Below are 27279 nucleotides of genomic sequence, written 5' to 3'. Positions count from 1 at the left end.
TGGGTGGAGGCAGATTCAATCTTGGCTTTCAAGATTGCAGCATTATGGGGAAAAGGCCTGGGAGAGGCATGTGATGATTTGCTCTTGCAGAATGTCAGCGTTATCACGATGGACCCAATTGCTTCCTTCTGTGCTGTGACCATTCGATGTTTCTATGTTTGTCAGCAGTGAAATTAATCATTTCATTTTAGTGGGAAAAATTATATAAAAACATAATGCACGACATCACATCTAAGCATAAAATAGGGCACAGTTCAGGGACAATCAGGCGATTTGGAGCAATTGCTGTGGGAGTGTGAGAAGCAGCCTGCAGATAGAGTCTTAATAATAATAATCTTGGCCTGAGCCACCTGGGTCAACTGAGGCTTTCAAAAGGGAATTGGATCATTATCTGAAAGGAAAAATTTGCAAGGCTACTGTGGCTCAGTTCATAGCACCCTCGCCTTTGAATCAGAAGGTTGTGGGTTCATGTCCAACTCCTGGAAACCAAGAACTGTGAATGTACTTGAAAGAGTTACAGAGGGAAGACAGGGGAGTGGCACTAGGCGAATTGCTCCTTCAGAGGGCCAGCAGAGACACGGCGGGCCGAAAGACCTCCTTCTGTGCTGTGACCATTCTATGGGTCAATATCCTGGCCAGCCCCCTTTCAACATCCAGCACATTAGCCGGCGGTTTCTATGTGAGAATTGGGTCGGTTCTTCAATGGTTCCATTGGATTGTCACTGAATTAAGCGGAAACCATCACTGGACCGGGACCACTCACCGTCACTGACGTGGACCAGTTGTGCCCTCTGTGCGCTGCACGCTGGGAGTTGTAGTTCCTTCCGGCCAAGCTGCCGCAGTGACCAACGAAGTAGAAAACTATAACTCCCGGCAGCAGCCTGATGCGCACGCGCACTAGCCCCCCCAGCCCCTGTAACCGAACCTGCTAGCCCAATAGGCCCGCCCACTAACCCCTCCTCCCATTGGCTGAAACGCTCATCCTTTCGCCAGTTGGCTTTTTCTATTGGTGTGCGCTGTTGTCAATAAATGAGCGCCGCAGCGAGTTCCGGTGTGAGGCCAGGTTAGGTTGGCGAGGCGTGTGGGTGAGGGGGGCATCGGTGAGATATTTTCCTCTGGCCAAAGGCAGGAAAAGGTAAATATGGAGCCAGTGGGTGATTGTGGCCTTGAACAAGTCGATGAGATATCAATTGAAGTGAGAAGGATGTTTGTTGAAGGAAATGAAAGTGTGTAATCCTAAACTCTGACCTATTGTAATCTTCATTAGCAACTGTTAAGTGCTGTATTGCAGCTGAATAGTTAGATGGCTGACATGGTTTAATCTTTCATTCTTAGCTTCAGAATTGAATTTGCTGGGCCTGGTATTTGTTAGGGAGTTTCTTTCCGAAAGATTTCTTGTTACGGGTCAAATAAAGTCCCTGTGACGTCATAAAGAGTGTCAAGAACCGAATATTTTAAAAAAATTAGCCCATTAGAACAGGTCAAAGAATAGCAGAATTGATCTTCCCTAAGTACAGGTCTGTTTCTGTTAATTAACAAATATTCAGAATTTAGAAATTTGGATGCCAAAGTTATCCTACTATTTGCTACTCGATATCCAGTTTTCGTAAACAAGTTTAGTACTTTAAACTGTTCAAAAGTGAGTCAGAGGAGTTTTATTTTAAAATTTATTAAGGACAGCAAAATGAAATTGAACCTAATGGTTGTATGAAAAACTGGCACTTCCCTCAAAGCCGTGTGCAGCATTTTGGAAAATTTTGTGCTTTAATGAATGCAAGTACTTTTCATGCAGTTGTGTTATCTAATGGTAAGAGTGAGTTTCTTTACTTTTGTCATATATTACTACTGTTCTGCTATAATGGATATTTATTCCTTAATGAATTTACTGTTAACATTGAGTACTAGACTAGCCCCTTGTACTTAAAATACTTTGGACCTCTGATTTGATTGGTCATGTTGATTTACTCCTATCTACCTATGTGGTTCAAAACATTTTTAAATCATCAGCGAACATCCAGTTTATCTGACATTATATGTTCATTTGTGTCTTCCTTGTTCTGAATCAAAATTTAATTGTTGAAAGGCCTATTGGAAACACTGATGAGATCAGCAATGCTCGGTCAACTGGTATTTGCACCATCACAGGCAACCTTTGCATTCATAAATGCTGATCTGGAGGTGCCTTTCTTTCTTTAACCTAGTACTAACCAAGCATTTCATTTCTAGATGGCATGATTGTCCAGCAAAAATTGTTCATAAGCCATCTCAAATGGACAATACATAGGTGGTCTGGATGGAGGGTCATTAAGGAAAGCTGATGAGGGAAGTGGAAATTTCACTGGTGTATAAGGGAATGGGTGCCCTCATTGGGGTTAAAAGTGCAGAGTAAATGGAGCTTTGCCTCTTGGGTATTGTGAAATGAGGACTATTCCATAACCCTGCTATCTTTATTTACTGGAGCCTTATTCTATTTGCTTGATGCTGACACTGAGTGCCAAAGTGAGAGAGAATTCTATCTGTGGCGCTAATATCCTTGTCTTTGAACACATTATTTAAAAAATAATGCCTTTTCTGATCTTCTAAAGTTATTTTACAGACAGCAAAACATCTTTTGACAAAGTCTTGCTCTCGAAAGATGGAGATCACATCATATTACACTAAACTTCTGGGAGAACTAAATGAACAGCGGAAGCAGGACTTCTTCTGTGACTGCAGCATTATTGTGGAGGGGAGAATCTTCAAAGCTCACCGGAATATTCTATTTGCTAACAGCGGCTATTTCAGAGCCTTGCTGATTCACTATATCCATGATAGTGGGCGTCCTAGCACTGCCTCCCTGGACATTGTCACATCTGAGGCCTTTTCCATAATACTGGACTTTCTTTATTCTGGAAAGCTGAACCTTTGCAGTAAGAATGTTATTGAAGTTATGTCAGCAGCTAGTTACCTGCAGATGACTGATGTAGTCAGCTTCTGTAAACTGTACATTAGATCTTCTCTTGACATCTGCGTGAAAGATGAGAAGGATGATAACTGCAATCATGTGGAGAATGGGAATAATGTAGCAGCCTTTGGGGATGCTGTATCTTTTTGTAGGAATCAGTGTCCAAACCCCGTTACATCAATTCAACAGCAGGAATCAAGCCCTGACAATCAAGGCATAACCTGGAATGAGTGCAATTCTTATCATCCTATAGATCTTGCACAGAAAGATCAGGACAACCTTTCTCCAGAGAAACTTCACCCTCCATCATTACCTAAACTTCCAGAACCTAAAGTTGAGTTTGATGAGGATGAAGTAGAATCAGTTGACAGATTCCGGCAGTTTTCATCATCTGCCACAGACCAGGCTGAGGAGAGGCTGCAATCTGCACCAGCTATGGAAATAGCCTATGAAAATTATCAGATGAAGCAGTTCTTAGAGGTTTTATTGAGGACAGGGAATGTCCAGCGGAAGGAGGATCTGATACAGCACTTTTCCAGAGGAGGGCGTCCAGAGGACGGAGGGGGCTCCTTCTCCAATATGATGGATGTACAGAGTGATTGGTATGGGGAGGATGCAGGTGAGATCCATATTACTGACCAATTCCGAAATGGATCACTTTAACAGTGCTATGGGGGAGATGCATTTATCTTAGGAATTTGTGTTCTGATAACGTAGTATATTCGCTTGTACCGTTGGTGACTATTCCAATAACTGAGGTGCTGTGAAATTCGGGCAGCCAAAATGCTTCCTATACATGAACAGGGGAACAACTAACTTCACTTGCACACCATGTGATCCTTAGTGAAGTAATACCAAGGAAAAGGTTGATTGAATCTACCAAAGGGTTTGGAAAAGTAAACCTTCTCAATTTTAGATAGCCATAAGGTGACAGTGAGGCCTTTTTTTTTGTATAAACCCACATAAATTGAGATCAGGTTTAGCTTAACAATGGTCCAATAGATGAAGGTCAGTATGATTAGCAGTGCACCAGGAACGGCGTGTGAGGCTAGGACAGTGGGCCAACCAGCATGTTCCAACATGAAAATGTTTGGGCAAATCTTGGGCACCACCCTATAAACTGGGTGGTTTTAGTAAAATTCCTTCTAGCAACATATGGCTGTGTATATTAGATGCAGTAAATAAATTGGTTTTTATTCTGTTGATCAGTGCGTGTTAATCTGTCATGGGCTGGCAATTCTTGTCAATTGTTGCTCTGTTCTTTTTTTTTGAGCTGCAAGTTTTTTTTGCACATTGCATGTCTTTTTGATCGAGGCATATATCAGCACTAAATTACAACAGAATACTTATTCAGGAATATTCTCGGGGAACACAGTTGCTTAAAAACCAGGATGAACTGTAGGAATTACTGTGAACAGGATCCTATTTGTTGTAGAGACTTCAGAACAAATCAAAAGTTTTATCACTGACCCTCTACTGACTGCAGGTTAACTAGGTTAGGAGTTACTATTTCTTAAAGTACTTGAAATCTTTTTATCATGGCTGTACTGCTAAATAATTTAACATCCCTCTTCTGCTTCAAGAGGCAGTTTCTCCTTTTGAATCAGCTCCTTTTATTAAAAAAAAACACTTCCTAACAGTGAGGAGTTGCTTGGAGTCTTGGAACTGAGAGGAATTCACTTACTTTGTACTGTTGCTGTTGTAGCACTTTATTTCTGTCTCAGTACCACTAGTTGACTGTTAGGAACATAGGAACCAGGAGTAAGCCATTTAGCCCTTTGAGCCTGTTCTATGATATATGGCTGATCAGTATCTTAACTGTTATCTACCTTGGTTCCATAATCTTTAATACCCTTGCATAACAGTCTATCAATTTCATGTTTGAAATTTTCAATTGATCCCCAGCCTCCATGGCTTTTTGGGGAACGAGCTCCAGATTTTCACTACCCTTTGTGTCAAGAAATGCTTTCTAACATCACCCCTGAATGGCCCTTGCTCTGAACTCTCCCACCAGAGGAAATAGCTTCAGTCTTATATACATTGTTAACTCCTTTTAATCATATTCAGCAGCTGATTCAGATCACCACTTAGCCTTCAATATTGAAAGGAATAAAGGCTAGTTTATGCAAACTGTTGCCATTATTTAGCCCTGATATTATTCTGGTGAATCTATATTGTGCCCCCTAAAAGCCAATATCACCTTCCTAGGTGTGGTGCCCAGAATTGAATGCAGATGGGACCTAACCATAGCTCTATACCACCGTCAAATAACTTCCACCTCTTTGTATTCCATATCTCTCGAGATCAAGGCTAACATCCCATTAACTTAGTAAATTTTTTTTTGAACGTCTTTTCGTGACTTCGGTACTTGTAGCTCTAAATCTCTCTTCTTGTCACCTAGACAATACTCTAATCTGTCTTTCTTGTATCCAAATGACCTCCTTTTTTTTCATATTGAACTCCATCTATCACATTGTTGCTCACTTTATCTATGTAAATTGCAACTTTCTGCTCCTATCTAAGCTATTTGCTGTTAAACCTAATTTTGGGTCATCAGCAAACTAAGATATCTGGATTTCCCTTTATCCAAATCATTTATAAACATAGTGAAAAGCTGTGGTCCCAGGATCAATTCCTATGGGACACGAGTAGTTACACCCTTCCAATTTGAGTACATACCCAGTGGCCCTCCACTGTTTATCTCCTAACCAATCCCCTATTGAAGCCAGTGGAGCCATTTGTTCCTTTTTCCTAAATAGCCCCTTGCTGAGAACCTTGTTGAATGACTTCTGGAAGTGGTAACCTGTTTTTTTAGGGTAATGAATAAACTAGCTCTACAGCTGGGCCAAGCTTAAAAAAAAATCTGAATACTTGAGTTAGTAGTGACCAGGAAGACTAAAACGTGGGGTCAGTAGATGTATGTTTGTAGAATCAAGTTGTGAGCTTTGAGTCTGACAGTCAATATACTCATAAACAGCGACTCGAACTGCTAGCATGCTTTCTTAAGGTCCTGGTATCTGATTAGTCCTGGCTAAGCATATGTCAGTTGTTAGCATGGACCACTCCAAAAACAAGCAGGAAACTGAGTTCATCACCATTGACTCATTGTACTATATAAGATGTAAGGTCTATAGGACATATGAGAGGAAAGAATTGCTTTTTATTAAATATAATTCACCTAAGATTACCTTGATAGCTAGCAAATCTCCCATGTTTGACCTGTAGTCCATGATGAGTTTAGCTGAAGTGATTGTAATATAGCTATAATTGATCTTGTGTCAGCCATGGCTCAGTCAGTAACACATTTGCTTCCATGTCATAAGGTTCCTTGTTCAAGTCCCACTCTAAGACTTGAGCACAGAAATCAAGGCAGGTGCTCCGGTACTGAGGAGTTACCATCTTTCGTGTGAGATGTTAAACCAAAGCCCCACCTGCCCTTTGGATGTAAAATATTCCCTGGCACTATTTTGAAGAAGAGAATGGGAATTATCCCCAGTGTCCTGGCCAATATTTATCCTTCAATCAACAATACAAAAAGATTTTTCTGGTCATTATCACGTTGCTGTTTCTGGGAGCTTGCTATGTGCAAATTGGCTGCCGCATTCCTGCTAATACAGCAGTGACTACCTTCAAAAGTGTGTTATTGACTGTATAGTTCTTTGAAGCGCCCAATGGTTGTGAAAGGCTTTTAAATATATAAATGCAAGGCTTTTTTTTCTGGAACCCCTGATGCTCTGCATCACTCTTGCTGTAAAATGATGAATGTTTGCCTGGGGACAGCAGTAGTCCTCAGTTGTGCTTTTGTGATTAAATAGACTGCCAATGCTCTTTTGTTGAGGCTTGCAAATAAATAATGAACACTTGGGTGAGATGGTGGAAGATAGGTTTTGCCTTTAGAATCATACCCCAAGAAATAGGCTTCACACTACTGCAATAGCACAGATAAATATGGGAGAGATTTTCCAATTCTTGACCATAAATTGATACCAAATCTTGCCTTACGTATAAGTCCCTTCTTAAAGAGCATCACCATGCATATCATTTTAAACATCAGAACATTTAGATCAATGCGTTATAAACAGCTGGTGCCAATGACACGGAAACCACATGTACCATAAGGCTGATTGTATCTCTGCCAGTCAGCCCCATTCAGAAATCTAGTCGTCCCAACTGAGTTACTTCAGCATTTTCTCTTGTACTCTGTTGGCTTTAAGTATCTGATCTAATCCAGATTTTCATAATCTCAAAAGAATTTGGCAATACATTTCTGTTATGCTGCTGATGCAGGGACCTAAATGGTCCAGAAAGCTGGTATCCACACCCTGTCATCAAAGTGCTAATAAAGGCATCAAATAAACCACTATAATTATTACATTGAAATTATAACAGACACAAAACATTTGGGTCAACCAGTGCATGCTGGTTTTATCCTTCAAGCAAGGAGTAGTCCTAATCCATCTGCCCACCCTGTTTCCACATCCCTTTCCTTCAACCACCTATCTAATCTATTCTTAAATGTTAACATGGCCTTGCTCTAGTCACTAACTCTGGTATTGTATTCCACATCCTCACAACCAGCTGTGTTTTTTTTTAAGTTTCTCTGCCCGCTGCCCTAAATCTCTTACATTTAATCCAATATCTCTCTCCTCAGTCTAGATCCCACAATCATTGGAAACAGTCTGCTGTCTCAACTCTTCATGATTTTAAACAGTCCATCAAAGCAGTTCGTATTGTCCTCCTACATCAAAAAGAGCCCCTAGTTACGTAGAATTTTACAGAATAGAAACAGCCCATTTGCCCAACTGGCATTTATGCTCCACATGAGTCTTCTCCACCATACTTCATCCCAACGTTTGAACATTTTTCTTCTAAGTCTTTCTCCGTTAGGTACTTATCTAGCTTCCGCTTAAACATTTCTACATTGTTTGTCTCAATGACTACATGTGGTACCATATTATCACCACTCAATTTTTCACACCTTCATATTTGTATGTCCTTATACTAGACTGCATCTGATGAATCTGCACTGTACCCTGTCATGCTTCAACATCCTTCCTCTCTTGTGGAACCAAAAACTGCACAGTACTGCACCTGTGGTCTTAATGGGGTTTTATATAGATTCACCATTAAATTTTGGACTTTTGTATTCAATACCTCTTGCCATAAAACAGTTTTCCATTAGTTTTTATTTTAACTGCCTTATCCACTTGAAGTGCTGCTTGCTGCTTTTTAATGCCGAATGACTCTGAACCCCTTAAAGCCTCTGCCCTTACCCCATAACCCAGCCTACCCCAGTGTATGATTAAGAGAGTTTTCCTCTCTTACTGTTAATGAATTCAATCTAACACTTTTTTTTCCCATTCCAACATCATATCTATATTCCCTTACAGCTTCCTTTGCTCCTCAGAATTCTTTACTTTGCAGTTTGGCTACCTCTTACATGTAGCCCTGTATCTAACTCATTGGTCTGCATCAGGAATTAACTTGATGTTAGAATAGAACCCTGTGGGACACTACTACCTGCTCCATCCACTGAGAAGCTGCCCTTAAATTCTACTCTTGTCCTCCTTTCTCACCAGTTTTTAACCAAGTTTGCCACCCGTCCCTTAATTTCATATCCCTTAATGTTCTTCATGAGTGTCCTATGTGGGACCATGTCAAAGGCTTCTTGAAAGTATGTATATACCACTTACGCTGTGTTTTCCCATCTGTCATTTAGTCTCCTTTCTAAAATCTGTGTTGGCTGGTTCTAATTGTTTTAATCTAGAAATTTAGTAAATTCACCTTTAATTAAAGATTCCAAAATGTTCCCTGCCACAGATGTTAAATTATATGGCCTATAATTACACTGGCTCTCTATCTGACAGTGGATATTGCATTGACCATTCTTCAGTTGTCTGGCAAAAATCCACACTTGACGGAAATATAATTTCTAAGCTCTCTGCTGTTTCTTTCCCTAGTTCTCTGAGGATCATTGGATCTTAATTTATCTGTAACTTAATTTATTTCCCTAATATCATATAATTAGTGATATAAAACCAGAAAATGCTGGGAATACTCAGAAGGTCTGGCAGCATCTGTGGAGAGAAGAACAAAGTTAACATTTCAGTCCCGTGAACTTTCCTCAGATTCTAAAGGAGAAAACTACCATGTGTTCTGTGGAAAGGCCACATGCCTGAAACGTTAACTCCGTCTCTTTATCCACAGATGTTGCTAGATCTCCTGAGTATTTCCAGCATTTTCAGATTTTATTTCAAATTTCCAGCATCTGCAGTGTTTAGCTTTTGCTATCATGTGATTCATCAATGATCTGGACTTGAGTATGGGGGCATAGTTTCAAAGTGTAGAGAATGTGAAGTTTGTAAATGTAATAAACAGTGAGGAAGATATGAGCAAATTTCAGACAGACTGGTGAAATGGGCATTCACGTGGCAGATGAGATTTAATGCAGAGAAATGTGCATGATGGGGTGAATGGCCTTCTGTGTGGTATCATTCTCTGATTAGAAATTTGAAGTGATACATTTTGGAAGAAAGAATCAGGAGAGGCAATATAAACTAAATGGTACAATTTTAAAGGGGGTGCAGGAACAGAGAGACCTGGGTGTTCACATACACAAATTTTTTGAAAGTGGCAGAATGAGTTGCTGTTTTTAAAATAAAATCCAGGACCTTGGGTTTTATAAATAGAATACAAATAAAGAATCTTATAGTAAACCTTTATAAATCATTGGCTAGGCGTCAGCTGGAATATTATATCCAACTATGGGCATCACAATTTAGGAATGATGTCAAAGCCTTGGAAATGATGCGGAAGAGATTTGCCAGATGGTACTGAGGTGAGGTTATTCCAGTTATATGGGGAGAAGAGGATTGCTTTGCTTTCGAGCAGAGAAAGCTAATGGGAGATTTAATAGTGGTGTTTAAAATTCTAAGGGATTAGACAGAGAGGAACTATTTCCATTGACAGGAGGGTCAGCAATTAGAGGAGACAGATTTAAGGTAATTGGCGAAATGTCAAAGAGAAGGATAATGGGAATTGTTTTTTACATTGAGTTAGAATGCACTACCTGAAAGGATCGTGAAAGTAGGTTAAATCATTACTTCAAAAGGGAATTGGATATATACTCAAAGGAAAAATTTGCAGGGCTATGGGGAAAGAGCATGGGAGTGCGACTTATTGGATAGCTCTTTGAAAGAGCCAGCACAGACATGAGCTGAATGGTCTCGTATTGTGCTGCACCCTAACCCCTTGTAGTAGTATTGTTATTATTATGATCATCATCATCATCACTCCTACTGGCCCCATTTACCCTCTTCAATTGGTTTCTAACATTTTTTATCCATTGAATTGGGAAACTTGAGGTAGTCTCCTTTTTGTAATGCCGTATGTTTATTCTGCATCTTTGCAGTTCTTAAGATACATGCCATTGTTCATCTACAGTGCTGTGATAATTTCTCTTTCCACCTCACCCCTCTAGCTTATTCCTTCTTATTTTTGTGCTAATGTTTTCTATTGGGACCTGAAACCCAATTACATTATGCTCACTACATTTAATTAAAATTTCTGATTTGTCACTCATACCTAGATTTAGCAATGTTCCTTCCATTGTAGGCACACATTTTAGGAATTCATTCATTTTTTTTTTCTGTTTACTCCTTGCCCATCTCCCTGATTTATTTACAGATTTCCTCTATTTTTCTCACACATTCAGTGATCTTTTACCTAGTCCTTTTGATATTTAGAAGAACTTTTGATGGTGAGAATCATTCCTCAAATTGTGCAGAAATCCTTGTAAAGCCATTTCAGACCTTTCTTCTTATTGATCCTGGTTTTGGAGTGACTGCAGTAAGCAAATTCCAGGTTACAGATCTGTGATTCCCAGTATGTGTTTTGGATCATAGACATTTAACATGGGACTGTTGTCATTGGATCTTTGCTTGGTACACTGAAGGGTAAGATAAAATGTTTGATCCATAGTGAAATACAGTGTGTGAGAGCGTGTGAGTGTTCCATTCCTTAATCCGTAGAGCTGCACCACTGGTGATTCTATATCTGCTGTATGTTATTTTAACTTTAATTAGTCACAATTCATTCCCTCCCTCCCACCTACTCACTCCAATTGGTAGCCCTCCAGCAACTTTCAGTTCTTCAAATGTGAGCTGTTGAATGTGAATATTGCCAGCAATGAGACTGCGGTGGGATGGTAGAGGGCTGTATTTTCCTGCAGGAGGCACTGGATAATATCCAGAAGCTGGAACCTTAACCTTTTTTCCCCCGCTTCTTTCCTATCAGGAGGGCTGTTGCTATTTGTTACCCTTGGCTTCTGCCCTGGGGTAGGTTAACTAACTTGGCAGAAACTAGGAATAAAATCTGTAATATGGTCTGTATAGTCTAGTCCTTGTACACCATGTGGTAATCCACAACATTTTCCAATGTGGATTTCGTATTTTTATTTCATTCCACAACAAAATAATGTGCTTCTCACGATTCAGCAAGTTTGTCCAGTGAGTAATGTAACCATGCGGATCAGGAGGTTCCCAGATTTGATCTGTAGCCTGTGTTGAGTTAGGCAAACCCCACAGGGGTAGCTATAAGCCATTACAGTTGCACTACAGGGTAGGAAGGGTGGTAGAAAATGGCCATGCTTTCTAACAGTCATCACTGTTCAGTGACCTGCTGGAAGACTCTGTGTAGTTGTGGATGATAACCTGTTTGACCTTGAATAAAGATGCTCTAGTCTCTGAATGGTCTATTGTCCTTTATTCATGTGAAACCCTCAAGGTAATGTCCATTTGGCTAGGTACTGGCATCTGTGGAATTGTGCTTCAGCAAACAAACCAATACTTCCAGGAGAGGAAATGGGTGGAGCAAGAAATTTAGCTGGAAGGAAGTAAACTAAAGTAACACATTTTGCGGCATCAAGTGCAGTTGCCAACATGCTGATGTAATTGTGTCCTGTTGGCTAATCCCATGACATCATTAAAATGTGTAGCAAAAAGTATTTTTTAAAAAAAAAAGCACAAATAAAATACTCAGAATTTCAAATTAACATCATTGTCTCCAGTTTTCAGTAGTACTTCATTAAGTTTTTGTGCAGAGAGTTAAATGAGATTCAAAACTTGGATTTTGGGGTTATTACTATCATATTGGAAAATGTTCTTGGATGAACGGCATATTGCATTGTCCCACATGGAGATTTATTCCTATGGATGATTTCTAAATAATATCTTGTCAAAGTTATTTATTTGTATTTTCTACATTGCCATCACACCCACACCCCCCAACCATCCCCCATTTGCCACATGATTCACCTGAGCCATTTCATGTTTTAATGCTGACGTTTTCTGTTTCTAGGGAATGGAATAATTGTGCCAAAAAAGATCTACAAGTGCCCGTTTTGCACCTACACAGCTAAACAGAAAGGAATCCTAAAACGACACATGCGCTCACACACTGGAGAGCGCCCATACCCTTGCGAGACCTGTGGAAAAAGATTCACCAGACTTGAGCATCTCCGAAGTCATGCTTTAAGTGTGAGTAAAGTTTGCATTTTCTTGCTTTTAATAATCAAATGATCATTAGGTAAACGCTCCATAATGGATAGCTATACTGTGATCACATCACCTTGACATCCTAATTTCTACAGTCAGTTCTTGACCCATTTAAACTCTGTAAATTATAAAACTTTGGGTTCAAAGCTCACTCCAAGGGCTTGAGCACACAGTCTAGACTGTAATTTGTTATGACATGGCAGATGACGTGTGTCAGGTGGACCAAATCCACGAGGGAAACTTGGTCGCGCTAACACAATGGTTTTGCAATTTGTATTTATTACAAGATGTATGCACTGAATTCAGAACAATAAGTCCACCAAGACCTTTAGAGATTTTAACAATTAAGTTGAAATATTTATTAATAAAATAAAATATTTCAAGCACATACATAAGACTAAAAATACTTACTACTATAATAACTCCTAAAATTCCTAATTAACCTGACCTCTAGTTACACCCCTTTTAAGGCAACAGTCCAAAATAGATTTTGGATTTAAAACAGAACCAACAGGTTAACGCAATACCCACTTGACAGTGGAATTCTAAATGGCTTTTACGCAACTTCAGTTTTGTTACATAGCAGACTCATGCACACATTGCTGGAGGCTTCATTAAGGCTATTTCATACACTCTTGTTAGATCTTACATGGCCGCCTTCCACAAAGCCTTTCATTCTCCTTTTATATATGTTTCTCTCTTCTTATGTAATAAGAATATGTAAATTCTATTGTCCCATATGTCTTTGAGACTGTGTATCTTCCTCTATAATATAAAAACTTCCATGTTGCCAATATTGTCAGTAACTTTTGGGAAAAATAAATACACTCCTTAGCCTTGCTTATCTGGCTAGTTGTAAACAGTTTGAAATCCAAAAATCTTTTCATTTATCTAAAAATACAAATTCCCTTCACATTTATATGCTAAGCCAGCATCCATGTTTACTCATTAGCATGTCAAGCACCTAGCTTCTTTTGATGAGTTAAAGCTTGCAGTTTACTTGACTCCAAATGTAATCAAATCATGCAGACAGACACAACAATACTTTTCCCCCATAAACCTACTTCACAATAAACCAGAAAAATATTACGAAAATGTATTATACTTTCATCACAAGTTCGACTGCTGCAGTGTCGAAGGTGCAGTCCTTTGAATATATTAAACTGAGACCCTGTCTGCCCTCTGAGGTGAATGTAAAAGTTCCAATGGCACTATATCAAGGAAGTGCCTGGGAGTTCTCCTTATCAATATTTTTCTTTTACCTCACACGTAAAAACAGATGATCTTATTATCACATTGCTATTTGTGGGACATTGCAGTATGCAAATTGACTCACATTTGTGACATTGCAACAGTCACTCCATTTTAAAAGTACGTAATTGGCTGTAAAGTGCTTTGGGATGTCCTAAAATCATGGAAGGCATTTAATAAAGTTGTTTTAAGTTACTGTTGAAGTGACTGTTAATTGTGTTTGAGAAAATGCTGGTGTTTGTTATCTTGAACATATCAGCAAATAGCTTCACAGGACAAAACTTACCTGTGCCTTGTCTATATGGTGTTTTCCTGTTTTTATTTCCTTCTACCTTCCAATATGCTCCCTCCTCTGGTGAAGGCATTGACTAATTCTGGGTAGGGTGCCCCTGGTATTTCACTATCTTGTGGTAATCTTCAAAGCTTAGAATGTAAAGGACTATTTGACTCAAGTCTTTGCTTCAGTGCTGCTGTTTTTTCCAATCTAGTCTTGTCCCACTCTGTGCTTGCTCCCTATACAATTTAATACTCTCTCTTTAACAAATTCCTCTTCAAAATTATTTGTGGACTTGCTTCAGCAATGACATCTGGCAGAGAACTGCTTTGTAACCACCTTTTGGTTAAAAACTTTTTTCCCCCTAACTTCTGCTTTCATTTTATTTGATTATTTTAAGTTTGGCGAAATACTACCAAGGTGCTACAATCTGTAAAAAAAAAAAAAAATCTATTTCTATTTATCCGATCACCTTTTCACCTTAACGCTCCTAAAATAAGCCTTAACTTCTCAAGTCTCTATTTGTAACTACAATTGCTCATCCCTAGTGAATAATTGCTGCATTTTTTTCATTGCCTTCATATACTTCAGATAACAGGATGCCCAAAACTAAACACAGTACTGTAACTTGAACTTGCAGTCATGCACAGTGAATGAACTCACATGACCCCATATTAGAATTTCACTCTGGCCGGGATTTTCCATGCCCACTGGTGTTGGGTGTGTTTGGTGCATGAACGGACAATATGACGCTAAGGTCAAAAATCGATTTTGCGACGTCGTAAAACCAGTTTGTGATCATTTGCTCTCGAGTATGGGGGAGGAGGGTTAACGGGGGAGAAGATGGAAACTGGGGAGGTAGGTGTACAGGGAGGTGGAAGGTGTAAGGGAAAGAGTCTGGAGAGGGGAGGGTGTCCAGGGGGAGGAAGGAGTAATAAGGGTGGCGGAAGGAGTTCGGGAGGGGGGAAGAAGTAAGGGTGGCAGAAGAAGTAAGAGTGTTTGAGCGAGTCGTGAAGGGGGAGGGACTAAGTGGGGGAGGGGTGTCGGGGGGGAACACTGGGTGGGGGGTGGGGGCTGGGGGTGGCGGGGGTGGAGAGGAGAGGAGGAGGAGGAGGAGAGTTCCAGAGGGGGGAATGTCCAGGTGAATGTGCGAGGAAGGTTCTGATGGGTCCATGACTGCCTCCTGGGGAGTGAACGGAGGGTGGGCGTGCTATGAGGGAATGGTGAGAATGACCAAGTGCCTGAGTGAGGTGGGAGGGTGGTAACGGTAGAAGGGACGGTGAGGGTGGTGGGGACTCTGAGGCAGACATGGACTGTGAGGCTGGGGAGGTGGTGGTCTGGGAGGTGAATGTGGATGGAGGTGGGATTTTCAGAGTGGAAGGGAATGTGCACGTACACCAGGACATCACCGAAGGAGAAGGGTTGTGGCTGGTAGGTCACAGAGGGGAGGTGGAAGGTGATGCCAGGGGGGGGGTCAGCTACGATAGGGGAAAGGAAATGGGTGACTGGGGGAGGGGAGGAAAAACCGAATCCAGACCATGCGGTCTAATTCGAAAGTGAAACGACAGTCGTGGTAGGCGAGATCAAGTGCTGCATGGGAGTATGATCTTTGGGTGGGCGGAGATGCTGGTCAGCTGAAATGAAGAATTGAAAGTGAACCCCAGCTGGGAGCATTCAAAATGCTCAGGACGTTGAGGTGAGTATGATACGTGAAGGATCCGTGTTTGTGCATGAGGCTCCGAAAGACTCTGCCACGCACGCACTTCTCACTGCAGAATCATTCATTGGCCAGCTGCTCCCTCTGCGGTGACGGAGGACGAGGCTGAGGGGCTCACAGGAAAAGGGGACTTGGAGGGAGAGGACAGCTTCTCAGATTCCTGAGTGGATGACCCAGGGGTGTCCAGCTGCTGCTCGTCCTCCCTTCGGGTACCTTGGGGTCCCAGCCTGACTCCTTAGGGGAAGGAGCACCTGGAGAGACGTCGGGCTGCCCTGTTTCCCTGCAGGAACTCACCTGTGGCTCCAGCGATAGAGAACAGGTCTGCACACATCTCCACGTTCTGCTGGACCAGGGTATCTGTGGTGTCCGCTATCCTCCCGATGGAGACCTCCACATATGCACATATGGGCACCACTTCATAAGAGAGCAGGCGGACGCACTCCTCCGACTCGCGTGCCACTCTGCTGAGGGCTTCCAACAGCTCTGCATGATGTTCTCACACCTACTGCTGACTCTCCAGGATGAGTTGGAAGGCCAAATCTAGAGGCTCATCATCTGACTCGGACCTTACAGATGCCTGATCCCCAGCAGCCCTCCGAGTGTCAGAGATCTCGCATGAACCTGCCTCCTGCTGCTGCGGGCATGTGTCCGTGCGATGACCAGATTGTGAACCTGAGCCTGCTCTAGATCTAGGTTCCAGAGGTGTCTCCACTGGTACAGGGTATGGGTTAGTGTTGTGACGGGTCTTCCAGGCTGCTTATTTGCAGCTCTTCAGTGGAAGAGGTGTCCTCTTGGCTGGAGGTGAGGATGTGGATGGAGCTGAGAGACTGACTGGCTTACGGTGTTGGTTGCTTGGCAGAGCTCCCTGTAAACCAAAGTAGAGATAAGTAGTGCATGGCAGCAGAGTCAAAAGCAGGAGAGAGCACTCATATTTGCATTGAGAGATGGATGATGTGGTGCAGGATCCTTATGAGGGTGTTCGCTGCTGACCTCACCATCACGGTCCATGTCCTCACCGGTCAGCACAATGGCACACTGCTCAAAGTGAGTGAGGGCCTAATGTGGGCCACTCCACCCCCAGCCTGGGACCTCTCCCTGCTGATGTGAGCAGGCTTCTCCTGCATGAAAACAGTTGGAGAGTGTTTGAGCAGGACACATGGCATTGCATAGAATGTTTGTGTGGTGAGCGGAGCCATGGACAGGATGAGGACATGAGCTCAAGAGGGTAGGAGCCTGATAGAGATGTGAGGGTGTGTGTGTGTGGGAGTTAGTGGTGTTGTTCATTGAGGTGTCAGATCCCTGGATGTGTGATGAGTGAGAGAGTTGAGAGTGTTGAGAAGCATTAATTATCTTGGTGGAACGGATGAGATCATTCATCCTTTTTCGGCAATGGGTGGTTGTCCTCTTTTGCAGGGCATTGGCACTGACCAGCACTGCCACCGCCTCCCAAGCCAGATTAGTGAGGTTGCTGCCCAACCTGCATCCAGAGTGGGGAAAGAGCCTCCACTGTGTCCAAAAGGCGCTGGAGGGACACGTCATCAATCCTGGAGCTTGCAGTTTTTTTGCCTTTCGGGGCCATCCTGTCTTCTTTGCAGTAGTCGTGAGTGGGAAGCACTGAGGTGTGTTGTGGCTGGACTTTAAATATGGTGCCCAGCGTGATGAAGCAGCGAGGCGATGGCGTGGCGGGCGAATGAGGCCCCGCCTTCATGGAAATGGTGTGTTTCCCAGGAACGCATCGTTAATGTGGCAGGTTTGGGATGATACGGTGTGAAAAGCTGCCATTGCGGCCGGCAGGTAAAACATCATTTTACCTGCTCGCTACCGCACTTAGTGCAAATCTGGGGCGATTCCGCCCTCGTCTGTGTGTTCCTTTTGTAACTTCCTCTCATTCTACTGTACCTTCTGAATTAGTGGCATCTGCAAACTTGGTTGTACAACTCTCTATTCTTTCACTTAAGTCATTAATGCCCTGAATTTTGTGTGGTAATGACCGCCAAACTGTCAGCGCTCATGCCATTGCTCTACTAAAACTGACAGCAACTTTTGGAGTCTGCACGCACATGTACATTTAGACAACAGCCCTATCGACTGAGCTAATGTCATGTCCTAAGTGATTGAACTAGATTACTCAGACATGACCTATCCTTGACAAATTCATGCTGACCTCTTTTGGTCATCTGACACTCGTCCCAGGTGCTTAGTCAATTTGTCTCTGGTGATGGATTTCAGCATTAGTTAACTACCTGACGGTAAGGGAGTATCTTGCAAATAGTGACCATAATGTCGTTGAATTTGAGAGGGATAAGAGAGTCAGAAACCAAGGCTTTGAGTTAAGTAAGACAGGGTTGAGAAATTAATTGACACCAGTAAATTGGGCTGAACTGTTATGGGTAATCCTATAGACAAATAATCAGAAACATTCAAACAAGTATTTGGTACAATACCAAACCAGCACATGCCCCTAAAAGGGCACAGACTCCACTTGTGTGGACATGGTCAACAAATAAGAGAAGAGTCAGTAGTGTTAAGTAAAAGAAAAGAAAAGGCCAGTATGGCCTCTGCAAATGTGAAGGAATCCTTCACCGTGTATGTGGTAAACTTGCTCAAAACTGGTTGTAACAATTCATGCAACCATTTGGTCAATGCATGTTGTGCAGAACTGGTCATAGGTAAGATAGGGCATACAGGGCCATCACTTTTGTGTGTCTTGGGCAGCCCATACATACGCAGACGCAGTGAACCGTGAGGACGAACCCTGTCATATATATCATGCGGCAGCTCATCGCTTGCAGCATTTGTGTAAGAGCATTTTTTTTTTTAGCTTACTTTCAAGCAAGGCTGTCCGGTCATGTTGAGCGGCAGGTCCAATGGATATGAGTTTGGACTCGTCATTAAGAATGGCATGCATTTCGTTGATATAGTCACGCTTGTTAAGGATAACTATTCCTGTCCCTTTGTCAGGTTTCAGAGTCCACTTGCCAACCAATGAGCACTCTCTTCCCATATAGTATAAATGGTTGTTTTCCCCTTGTCCTGATGAGCTCTTTGGTCAGTTATTACAAAAAGGTTGAAAGAGATGAAGCAGAACAAGTAAACTAGTGCACGTTCTACACATGTGACTCACCACAATGAATGTTGCTAGGTTATTTGACAGTCTCAAGCTTCACAAATGATCGTGACCCTTCTCACAGATGCCCACATGAACTTTCTAGCAAGAATCACTGGATAGTGACCAGGTGTAGGTACCTTGGCCATTATTTTTATACACTTTATTTAGATAGGTGCTGATTCCAATTGTGGTGTCATATTTTTTGATTTATGACTGCACTGCAGTTCCCTTTAGAAACAACTTGGGAATTAGTGATGTTTAAGTGTTATATTTTAAAACAAAACTTAGTTTTTATTAAAAAGCCACAAACTTTAGGGATTGAAATTTTGAGACTAGATGATCTAGATTGTGGAATGTTATGGCTCACTGTTTCTTCAAACTGAAACCTTGAGGATCAGTTGTCTCATCCCAGGTGTATTAAGCCTGTGTTATGGATGGTGGGGGTGTTAATTTAAACAGCACTAATTTCTCCTCTCACCACCCGTCCATAAACAGGTGTTTTGATTTGTTTCCCTCTTTATAAGCGGTAGTGTAATTCCCAACCCTTCGATTTTGGTACGATTCAATTTTCTATTAATAACTGTCATGATTCACTGAGGATCCTGTGCTGCAATATCAAACACCACTGCTCCCTGAGCCATGACAAATGTGAAAAAGTTTGATCAGCCCCCCTAATTGTTTAATTTAGGTTAACAGAAAACAAGCACCAGGTTTGTAAACTTAATGAGTAAATAACTGTTTATTGAATAAATTGTCTTTAACCAGTGGCGGAAGAAAGAAATATGAATTGCTAATTTCTAACTCTATAACCTAAACTCTACCCCTTCTTAAATCCCTATACACATACATACAAGACACACAAAAACATGGATTTTAAGGATGGGATAAAACAGTTCAATAGTACCAATTCCAGAGTACAGGATTCAATGGGTTGATTTTGACCAATGTCTTCCAAATTCCTTTCAGTTCTTCGCTGATGACATGAGGTGGCACTTTCGGTCTTTAGTTCATTGGTTGAGCACTTGCCTTTCAATGTCTCTAACAGTGATTTTCCCTTTAACCCCTGTCAAGAGGAATTCAGAGAGAGAGAGAGAGCAGGTTATAGCGATATGAGGAGAAAAAGCTAGCTAGCTATTATTGTAGAATTACTGGAATCTTATACACACAGGAGGGAGAGGTTTTAGGTCTTTTTCCTTTCAGGCTAGGAGCTATTCTGTGGCGCTGCTCTCTCACACTCCCTTGGTCACCTGGTCAGGAACCAATTAAAACATTTTTGTCAGGCAGTTCCCCATTAGCCTATACTACTCCTTGGTACCATCCTGTCTTTCATGACACACTCTGTTCCAGGACAGCAACATTGTATATATCCCTTGCACTGTTCCAGTAGACATGTCCTTTAAACGGCAGCCATTTTAATTTTAATCCACAGTCCAACAGAAATAAAAAGATATGTTCTTTACATAGCCCCACAGCAAACTCTAGATAGGATGATAAAAGGTTAGTTTATTTGCGCGCACACAAAATGAGAAAGAGGGTTTGCAACGTCCCTGTCGTATTCAGATAGTACAGAGGGAGATAGAAAAAATAAAGATTTACAGTACAGAGACCACAGAGAAAAAGAAATATTGTTTATGTGGGTTTTAGAGGCCAGAATCAAAGTCCAATGAGGTATTCCTTCATGGAGGTCGGTAGGTTGAAAATTGATGCTGGATAATTCACTTTTCTAGTGGTGTTGAATTCACATAATGAGATAGGCATGTAGAGATCCATCTGTCTTATAGGCAATGTTACAGACTTCCAGCAGAAGCGAGGTAGATGGGGCTAGGTGTCCAACCTGGGCCAGAGATTCTTCGGTGTGGCCTGCTAGTCAGATGCTAAACAGCAGACTGACTGCAAACCAGAGGCCCATTTCAAATGACCTCCTACCTCTCCACCCAGCCTCTGACAAAGAATGATTATCCAGTATTCAAAAATTGGCTTTGTGTTCCAGGCTGCTGATGTCTTAGCCATTTATAGGTTAAAAGGAATGTTTGAGAGGCCATTGTCTTAGTAGATGCTCCATATCTGCTGGCCAGCTGGAGTTATCAAATACAAAAGGCCTTCAATGTAGCTCCCTTTGAATTTGGGCTGTGCAGTCTGATGGTGATCGTTAGTAGCTCCTCGGAGATAACGAGGTGTGAGATTTCCGAAACTGCAAAGTGGCTTCTTTTGTTCTGGGTCACAGACAAAATCTCTCATGGGTCAGCCATCTTAATGGTCTTTGATCAGCCAAGGTCCAGTTTTAAATTAAGGAATAAGCATGAGGATATATCTTTTATAAAAATAGACAGCGAGTGTGTCTGTTCCATCACACCTGGGTAGCCCTTATTGATTTTGAGAATAGTGCAAGATGTTTTTCTTAAACTAGCAGCCCAAGGGAGGAGGAGAGGTATCCAATGTTAATGACAAACGTACTGGTGAATTACAGAACATGGAAGAAGTTAGAGATTGCCTTCTGATTGGAAACACAGTGAGAAAAAGACAAAGGGGTACTTTGGATAGTCACTCAGCTAGTTAGTTAGGGCTGGGGAGTAAACCTGGTATCTGAAACACAGATTTAGATAGGATCGGAAGACTCACCAGAAAAAGGATGCCAAGCATGCCAATGGCGATAGTGGGGTGTATTTTTATTCTTAAGAGGTCTGTGTTTAGTTGAATCAAGGTCAGATTTGACTACGTGTGTTACTCTGTACATTTGTACAGCAAAACTCCTTGACCAATAATATCTGCTTCTCTCTTGCAAGTTTCAATCTGTCTTCAGCAGATTAGAGGAGTGCATGTGAAAGATATGATATTCAGTTCAAGTCACAAGAAGCTCCTATTGCTACAGCGATGGGTTATGCTATCTTACAGCTGGGTGTTGAGTAGTATGGGCACATAGCTGAATGTGAGACACTTGGAACTGCCATGAGAGTGACCAATGTCACTCTACCTGAGAGAATTTCTAGGCAGGCCCTTAACAATGTCTGCTTTGCCGTACCAACTAACCCAACGTAGACCAAGAATCAATCATGTGTCCTATTCTTTTCAAGACTCAGCTGTACACTGCCTTTACTATCAGAGGCATTGGGACACCTTGTGCTTCCCTCTAAAACAAAGCTACAAGTCTAGTGAGTGAGTACCTATGTGGACAGAACTGAGATATGTATCCCTCTATTCATCTAGCAAGGCAGATGAATCTGTCGTCTTTACTAAAGTTATTCAGAAATTATATACAATATCTTGTTTTATATCTATAATATTCTTGTAAGTAATTTGAATTTTGTACAGCTAGTGCAAACTTGTTAGGTACCTAAAAAGCTTGTGCTGACAAACCAACATGGCACTGTTGCTTTCAGCAATTCTGCATTTGTTGTTTGGACCAGTTTCCTATGGCCTGGTCATTTATGCTTCCAGCCCTGCAGCTTTTCGAATGCAATAGGGTAATGTCTCGAGTGATGGTGTTAGTGTTATATCACCAATGAAAAACATTTTTACCTGACATAAAAGCTATCAAACAGCAAGACCAACAGAAGATTGAAGTGAATTACCCTTCAGTTTAAACATTGATTGTCAGCGTCACATAAACTTATTGTGTCCTTTAGACAAATGTAGGAGTCTGTTGGTGGCTGGTGTTACTTTTTCAGTAGTCTGTAGGCCACACCTGGACCAACTACACCACACAGACCCTGGGTTACTACTAAATGTATTGGTTGCTATCCAGTTCTTCCTTTAGGTTGGGTATGAATCATAGTTAGTCTCTGACAGAAATGTAACTTCTGCTTCATAATTGTCAAGAAATATCTACTTAACCATTTGTTAAAATAAATATTGTGGCCTAGTGGTTAATTTTATTTTGTTCTAGCTTTGAAGTGCTATTGTGTTCCATTTGATTAAGACATTTGTTCAATTTTTGACCATGCATAATGTGTTGAATTCCATCTCGCAGGTACATCGTTCGAACAGACCAATTGTCTGCAAAGGATGCAGGAGAACATTTACCAGCAACCTGCAGCATGGTGCAAGGCGGTTTGGCCTCTGCGATAGCTGCACATGTGTGATGACCACCAACGAGGAGACATCACCGGTCAATCTGAGCCAGACTGAGCAGGTTCTGGAGAACCAGGAGAAGGACGACAAAGATGCCAACTGGCCTGTGTACATAGAGTCAAGTGAGGAAAATGAGTCTGCTGGAGACAATGTGGATGACAAGCAGCAGATTCAGAGAAGCTTGACAGATGGTGAAGGATTTATTTAGTGCTATCCTTAACTATTTCCTCTCCAGGCGAATTGCAAATACTCCCTTAGCATCATGTTGAACAGGTGCAGTTATGTACCACTGTATATAGTAGGAAAGTTCAAGGCCAAAGAAACTCCAGCCACTACAGATCCCTCAGTGATTTCTGAGTGGGATATGAGCAGTTTAAAAGAGCCCCTATCCAAGGGGTTCATTAGGAGGTCAGTAAACTGGAGAGAAGAATGCTACAGAATGCCTGTCGATTTGAATGGGGGAAGCTGAGAAGCCTCTTTCTGTGACAACTTCTCAACTGGAAAGAGCCAAATATCTGCTGATAAAACCAAAGTGAAATCTTCTGCATTAGCAGAAAATCTAGAGCCAATTCCTTTTCAGCTTTTGCTGAGTATTTCTGTTTGTGAGAAATACTTATTTTCTTCCCAAACAATATCCTACACAAATACAACAGAGTTGGAATAATTCTACTGTAAGTGACTTGTTCTGGGAAAGTAAACTATAGTGGTTGACTGGGCTGTGCCACTGGCAAATCACTTAGAATTTCAAGATCAAACAGCTTGAAATGCTGTGCATTCAATAACTATGTACATAAAGTTCTTTTTTTTAAATAGCACTAAAATACGGTAGTCTTGGTGTATTGAAGTATTCACTGTTGGTTAATATGTGGATGTTTTATAGCTTGTATATAGTGGATATTGTGTTGGTGTTCCTACGGTTGAGTAAAATCTGTTCTCTTAGAGTTGTTTTTAGGGGCCAAAAGCCAGAACTACTGGATTTCCCCAGCCCACTGTGGGACACTGAACATTATTTAACCAGGATATGGCACAGGTGGAAGGAGGTAGAGTGGATTCCAAACAACTGAGGAAGGCTCTCCAGCACTTGACTATTTATGATAATTGTATCCATTCTCATTATTGTCTCTTTTTATTTTTTTATTGTATGTGATTAAATTTATTCCCCATTCCTGGCAGCCTACAGGTTTGGCTAAACAGAGGTGGAAAATGAACAGCTGGAATGATAAAGATTTTGATGAACCCTATTCTTCACTTTTGGAAAGTGAAATTCAAGGGCTAGAAAATAGTATTTAAAGAGAACTTGTCCTACAGGAAACGAAGCCGAAACTTGTCCGTTATAAATGTGTACATGTTCTGATGGATGTATCAGAACTGCTTTAAACTGCAATAATTTTTTAAATTTACATTTGGCCTTTCTAAGGGGTCAAGTAGCAGACAAGACTGCTCATCTATAAAGGAATCCTCAACTTTGTCTAATAGGTTATATTGCTGTTTGCTAGCCCTGGCTCAATAAACTGTCATTGTTTTGTGTTGTATAATGGGGTGCTGTATAATGGGGTGGAAACAGTGTCCCTGTGTCTCGTTGACGCATTGTTCCTTTTGGTGTTTGATCACTTCTGTTGGTTTGGACACTGTTTTAAAGTTTTATCTTCATAATTACTGAGTAGATGTGATTTAATGTACATGTGCATGTCGTAAAGTTTGTTCTCAATCATACTGAGACTAACATTGTCCCCTCTGACTGGGAACAGAGAATCTCATTAAAGCTTAGAGCAGGAGGCCAGAAATTATACAGCCATGGGCAGTTATATCAAAATATGAAAACTATTGATTAATAACCAATATTGATTCACCTTTCTCTCCTACACCTCATTCTTAGTGGTTTCAAGTATATTCCTCCCTGCGCAAAATCCCTGCATCATTTATCTGTGACCGATCAAACTAGCTCCCAAATTTAACCAGTGGCACTTTGGATGATAAAGGGGTAATACAAACTCTCCTTGTGGAATTTATTTTTTTACTTGTCAGCTGTCCAAATTATACAAACAATTTGTTGGCCTAATCAGTGCCACTGACCCCTTTCTGATCCCTCCTAAAAGAGATGAGGTGGTGAAATGAGATAGCACTCTGATCTTTTAATTCAGGGATCTGAATATTAAATCCAGCCCAGAGTAGTGAGATAAGTCTGTTCTACCTTGCAACTGCCCTAGTTACCTGTAGGTTTGAATACATTGCATAAATAATTCATAATTTATTGGCAGTCTTATTTAGGCCAAGGAGATGGGTGGTATGGGATAAGTCACACTATTGCATTAGGTACAGCCAAGGTTGGGATTAAAAGTAGTCTGGTGGAGTACAAATTGAATTACCTATGCAGCTGTTCAGTAGAGCCAAGTCAAAGCTAAAATATGGGAAGTTAAAAGAAATATCTGGTGAACTCCTGTGCTGTCTAGCAATATTGTTAGTACTGGAAGCAGATTAGCAACAGTTAGTCCATGGGCAAAAGAGGCTGACTCTGGAGAGAAATTAGATCTCACATTGTTGGTGCAAAATAAAGGAAGCTTTACCAGTAACCCATATCCAACTTGGAGTGTCTGCTGCCAGTGCAGAATGCCCAAAGTATGAGTGTTCCTTTCCAAAGCGTTAAGATCCCATATGACTTCAAACTCATCAAAAAAAACTAAAGTTTTCATTCAAAAATTGTGGTTGTGTTTTTAATTGCCCTTACAAATTGTCCAGATAGTCTTTGTTTCCAGAACCATATTGGTTGAGGCACCATATTTGGCATTGTAGAGTTATTAACACAAGTGCAGCAGTTGGATTGTTTGACAGTCAGCTGGTGGGAAGGGGAAGATGAGGAGGAGAAAGGGTTTGAGGGAAAAGCAGCATAGCTGAAATATACCTTTTTTGTTCTCGGTGAACTTCTAACAATTGAAATCCATTAAAAACTGAACGTAATGTTTTTGATTCATGAGCACCGTAACATTCATCTCGGATGTGGACAGTAGCAATTACAAATAAATAACTTCTCGCTTTATCCACACATGGTGCTGAGAATAAGACAGAACTGAACTATGCTGTCTGAACCTAATATGGCATTTCAATTGTAACAGTATTGTGTCAGAACATAACCCCAGGTTCTCTAATTAAAGCACTTTCCACCCCATTGGATGACACCATAATATTCAAATATGTAAAATGTACTGTTTGAATGTTTGATTAATTTTTAAGATGTAACTTAAAAATCTCTCCGAAAAGCAGGTTCTGTTTCAAAAATAATGTAATTACAAAAATGCATGAATTAGAATCTTGTACAATTTTTAAAAAAACTTCTATATGCTGAATTAATGTTAAAAGGAGTGTTCCTTTATAGTAGAGATGCTAGTGGTATTGAGTGTTAATGTAGCAATATCACTGCTGATGAGTAGAAATATTAATACAAAGAAAGGGATTTTCTTTTTGTCTTCCTTAGCCCTCCCATTTTACAATCTTTTTTCTGGAGAATAAATGGAATTTATAGTTGTATGATTACTGTGTGTTCTGAAGCCTGCCAGCTGAATTAATTAAGTCAGTTACAGTAAGCTCCCTGTAACTGATGCTGGGTGACCTCTAATTGGTGAAAGAACTGTGGGAATTCAGGGTGTATAGCTTTTTCTCAATATAATTAATTTAATTTTTTTTTTCTCTGGTTCAGTTTTAAAAATGTATTCTCTTTTGGGCCCTTATATCCTACCTCTGGATCACATGTTACAGTGCATTATTTCCTGTCCAAAATGGCTCAACACACAACCTCCCAGGTTCTTTCCACTGTTGCTACTCCTGAGGTGGCCACTGGGATGTCTGCATGCATAGCTTGTGGTGTCACAGATTAAAAGGCCACATTCCACCACTTTCTGTGGTGAAGTTGTTTGCTGCATCAAACTGCTGTACCACTACACTGTCTCTGAAAGATTTTTCAAAAGAAAGGTGTGGTTAAACAGGATTGCATCTTTTAAGTGCACAATTTGAAATTTTCTTTGATTGCTAGTGGCAAAAGTGCTATGGCAAAGATGCTGATCCTGGGTTATTTCAATTTGGTGTTAATGTGCACTTGGAGCTGCAATAAGATGTCTGATCCTGATTAAATTCACCATTGTCATACCAGTAAATCAATTCTTAGATGATGCAGGGCAAATTGCAGAGTTGCTGCCATTGTCAATGTTTAGGACCCCATGTGCTATTGTGACTTGGACACTTTTGGTGTGAACTTGTTGCTTCTGAGCATCTGTTACCCTTTGAAGAACATTTGATTTTTCCTTCTATGTTTTACCAAACCATGTCTATTTTGGTGCTTCACGTTGAATTTCACAGACCCTGTGGACATGG

The 27279-nt window shown here is 41.0% G+C and overlaps 1 protein-coding gene across 2 annotated transcripts; it reads left to right on the top strand.

The window, feature by feature from the left end:
- The first annotated feature begins 1036 nt into the window (after positions 1–1036).
- LOC144695929 (zinc finger and BTB domain-containing protein 8B-like) lies at positions 1037–24613 on the top strand. Of its 2 annotated transcripts, none has more exons than XM_078567023.1 (4): positions 1037–1135; positions 2597–3563; positions 12302–12480; positions 22817–24613. In XM_078567023.1, the coding sequence occupies exons 2-4, from the start codon at positions 2636–2638 to the stop codon at positions 23123–23125; spliced, it is 1416 nt and encodes a 471-aa protein (XP_078423149.1). In that variant the 5' UTR covers positions 1037–1135; positions 2597–2635; the 3' UTR covers positions 23126–24613. The 2 variants fall into 2 exon arrangements, with proteins under 2 accessions (XP_078423149.1, XP_078423150.1); XM_078567024.1 differs by having other exon boundaries at positions 1051–1135; positions 2586–3563.
- Positions 24614–27279: the final 2666 nt, after the last annotated feature.

This window comes from Cetorhinus maximus, chromosome 21, assembly GCF_964194155.1.
Source record: "Cetorhinus maximus chromosome 21, sCetMax3.hap1.1, whole genome shotgun sequence".
Classification (NCBI taxonomy): Eukaryota; Metazoa; Chordata; class Chondrichthyes; order Lamniformes; family Cetorhinidae; genus Cetorhinus; species Cetorhinus maximus.
This window is presented reverse-complemented; position numbering and strand designations above follow the sequence as displayed.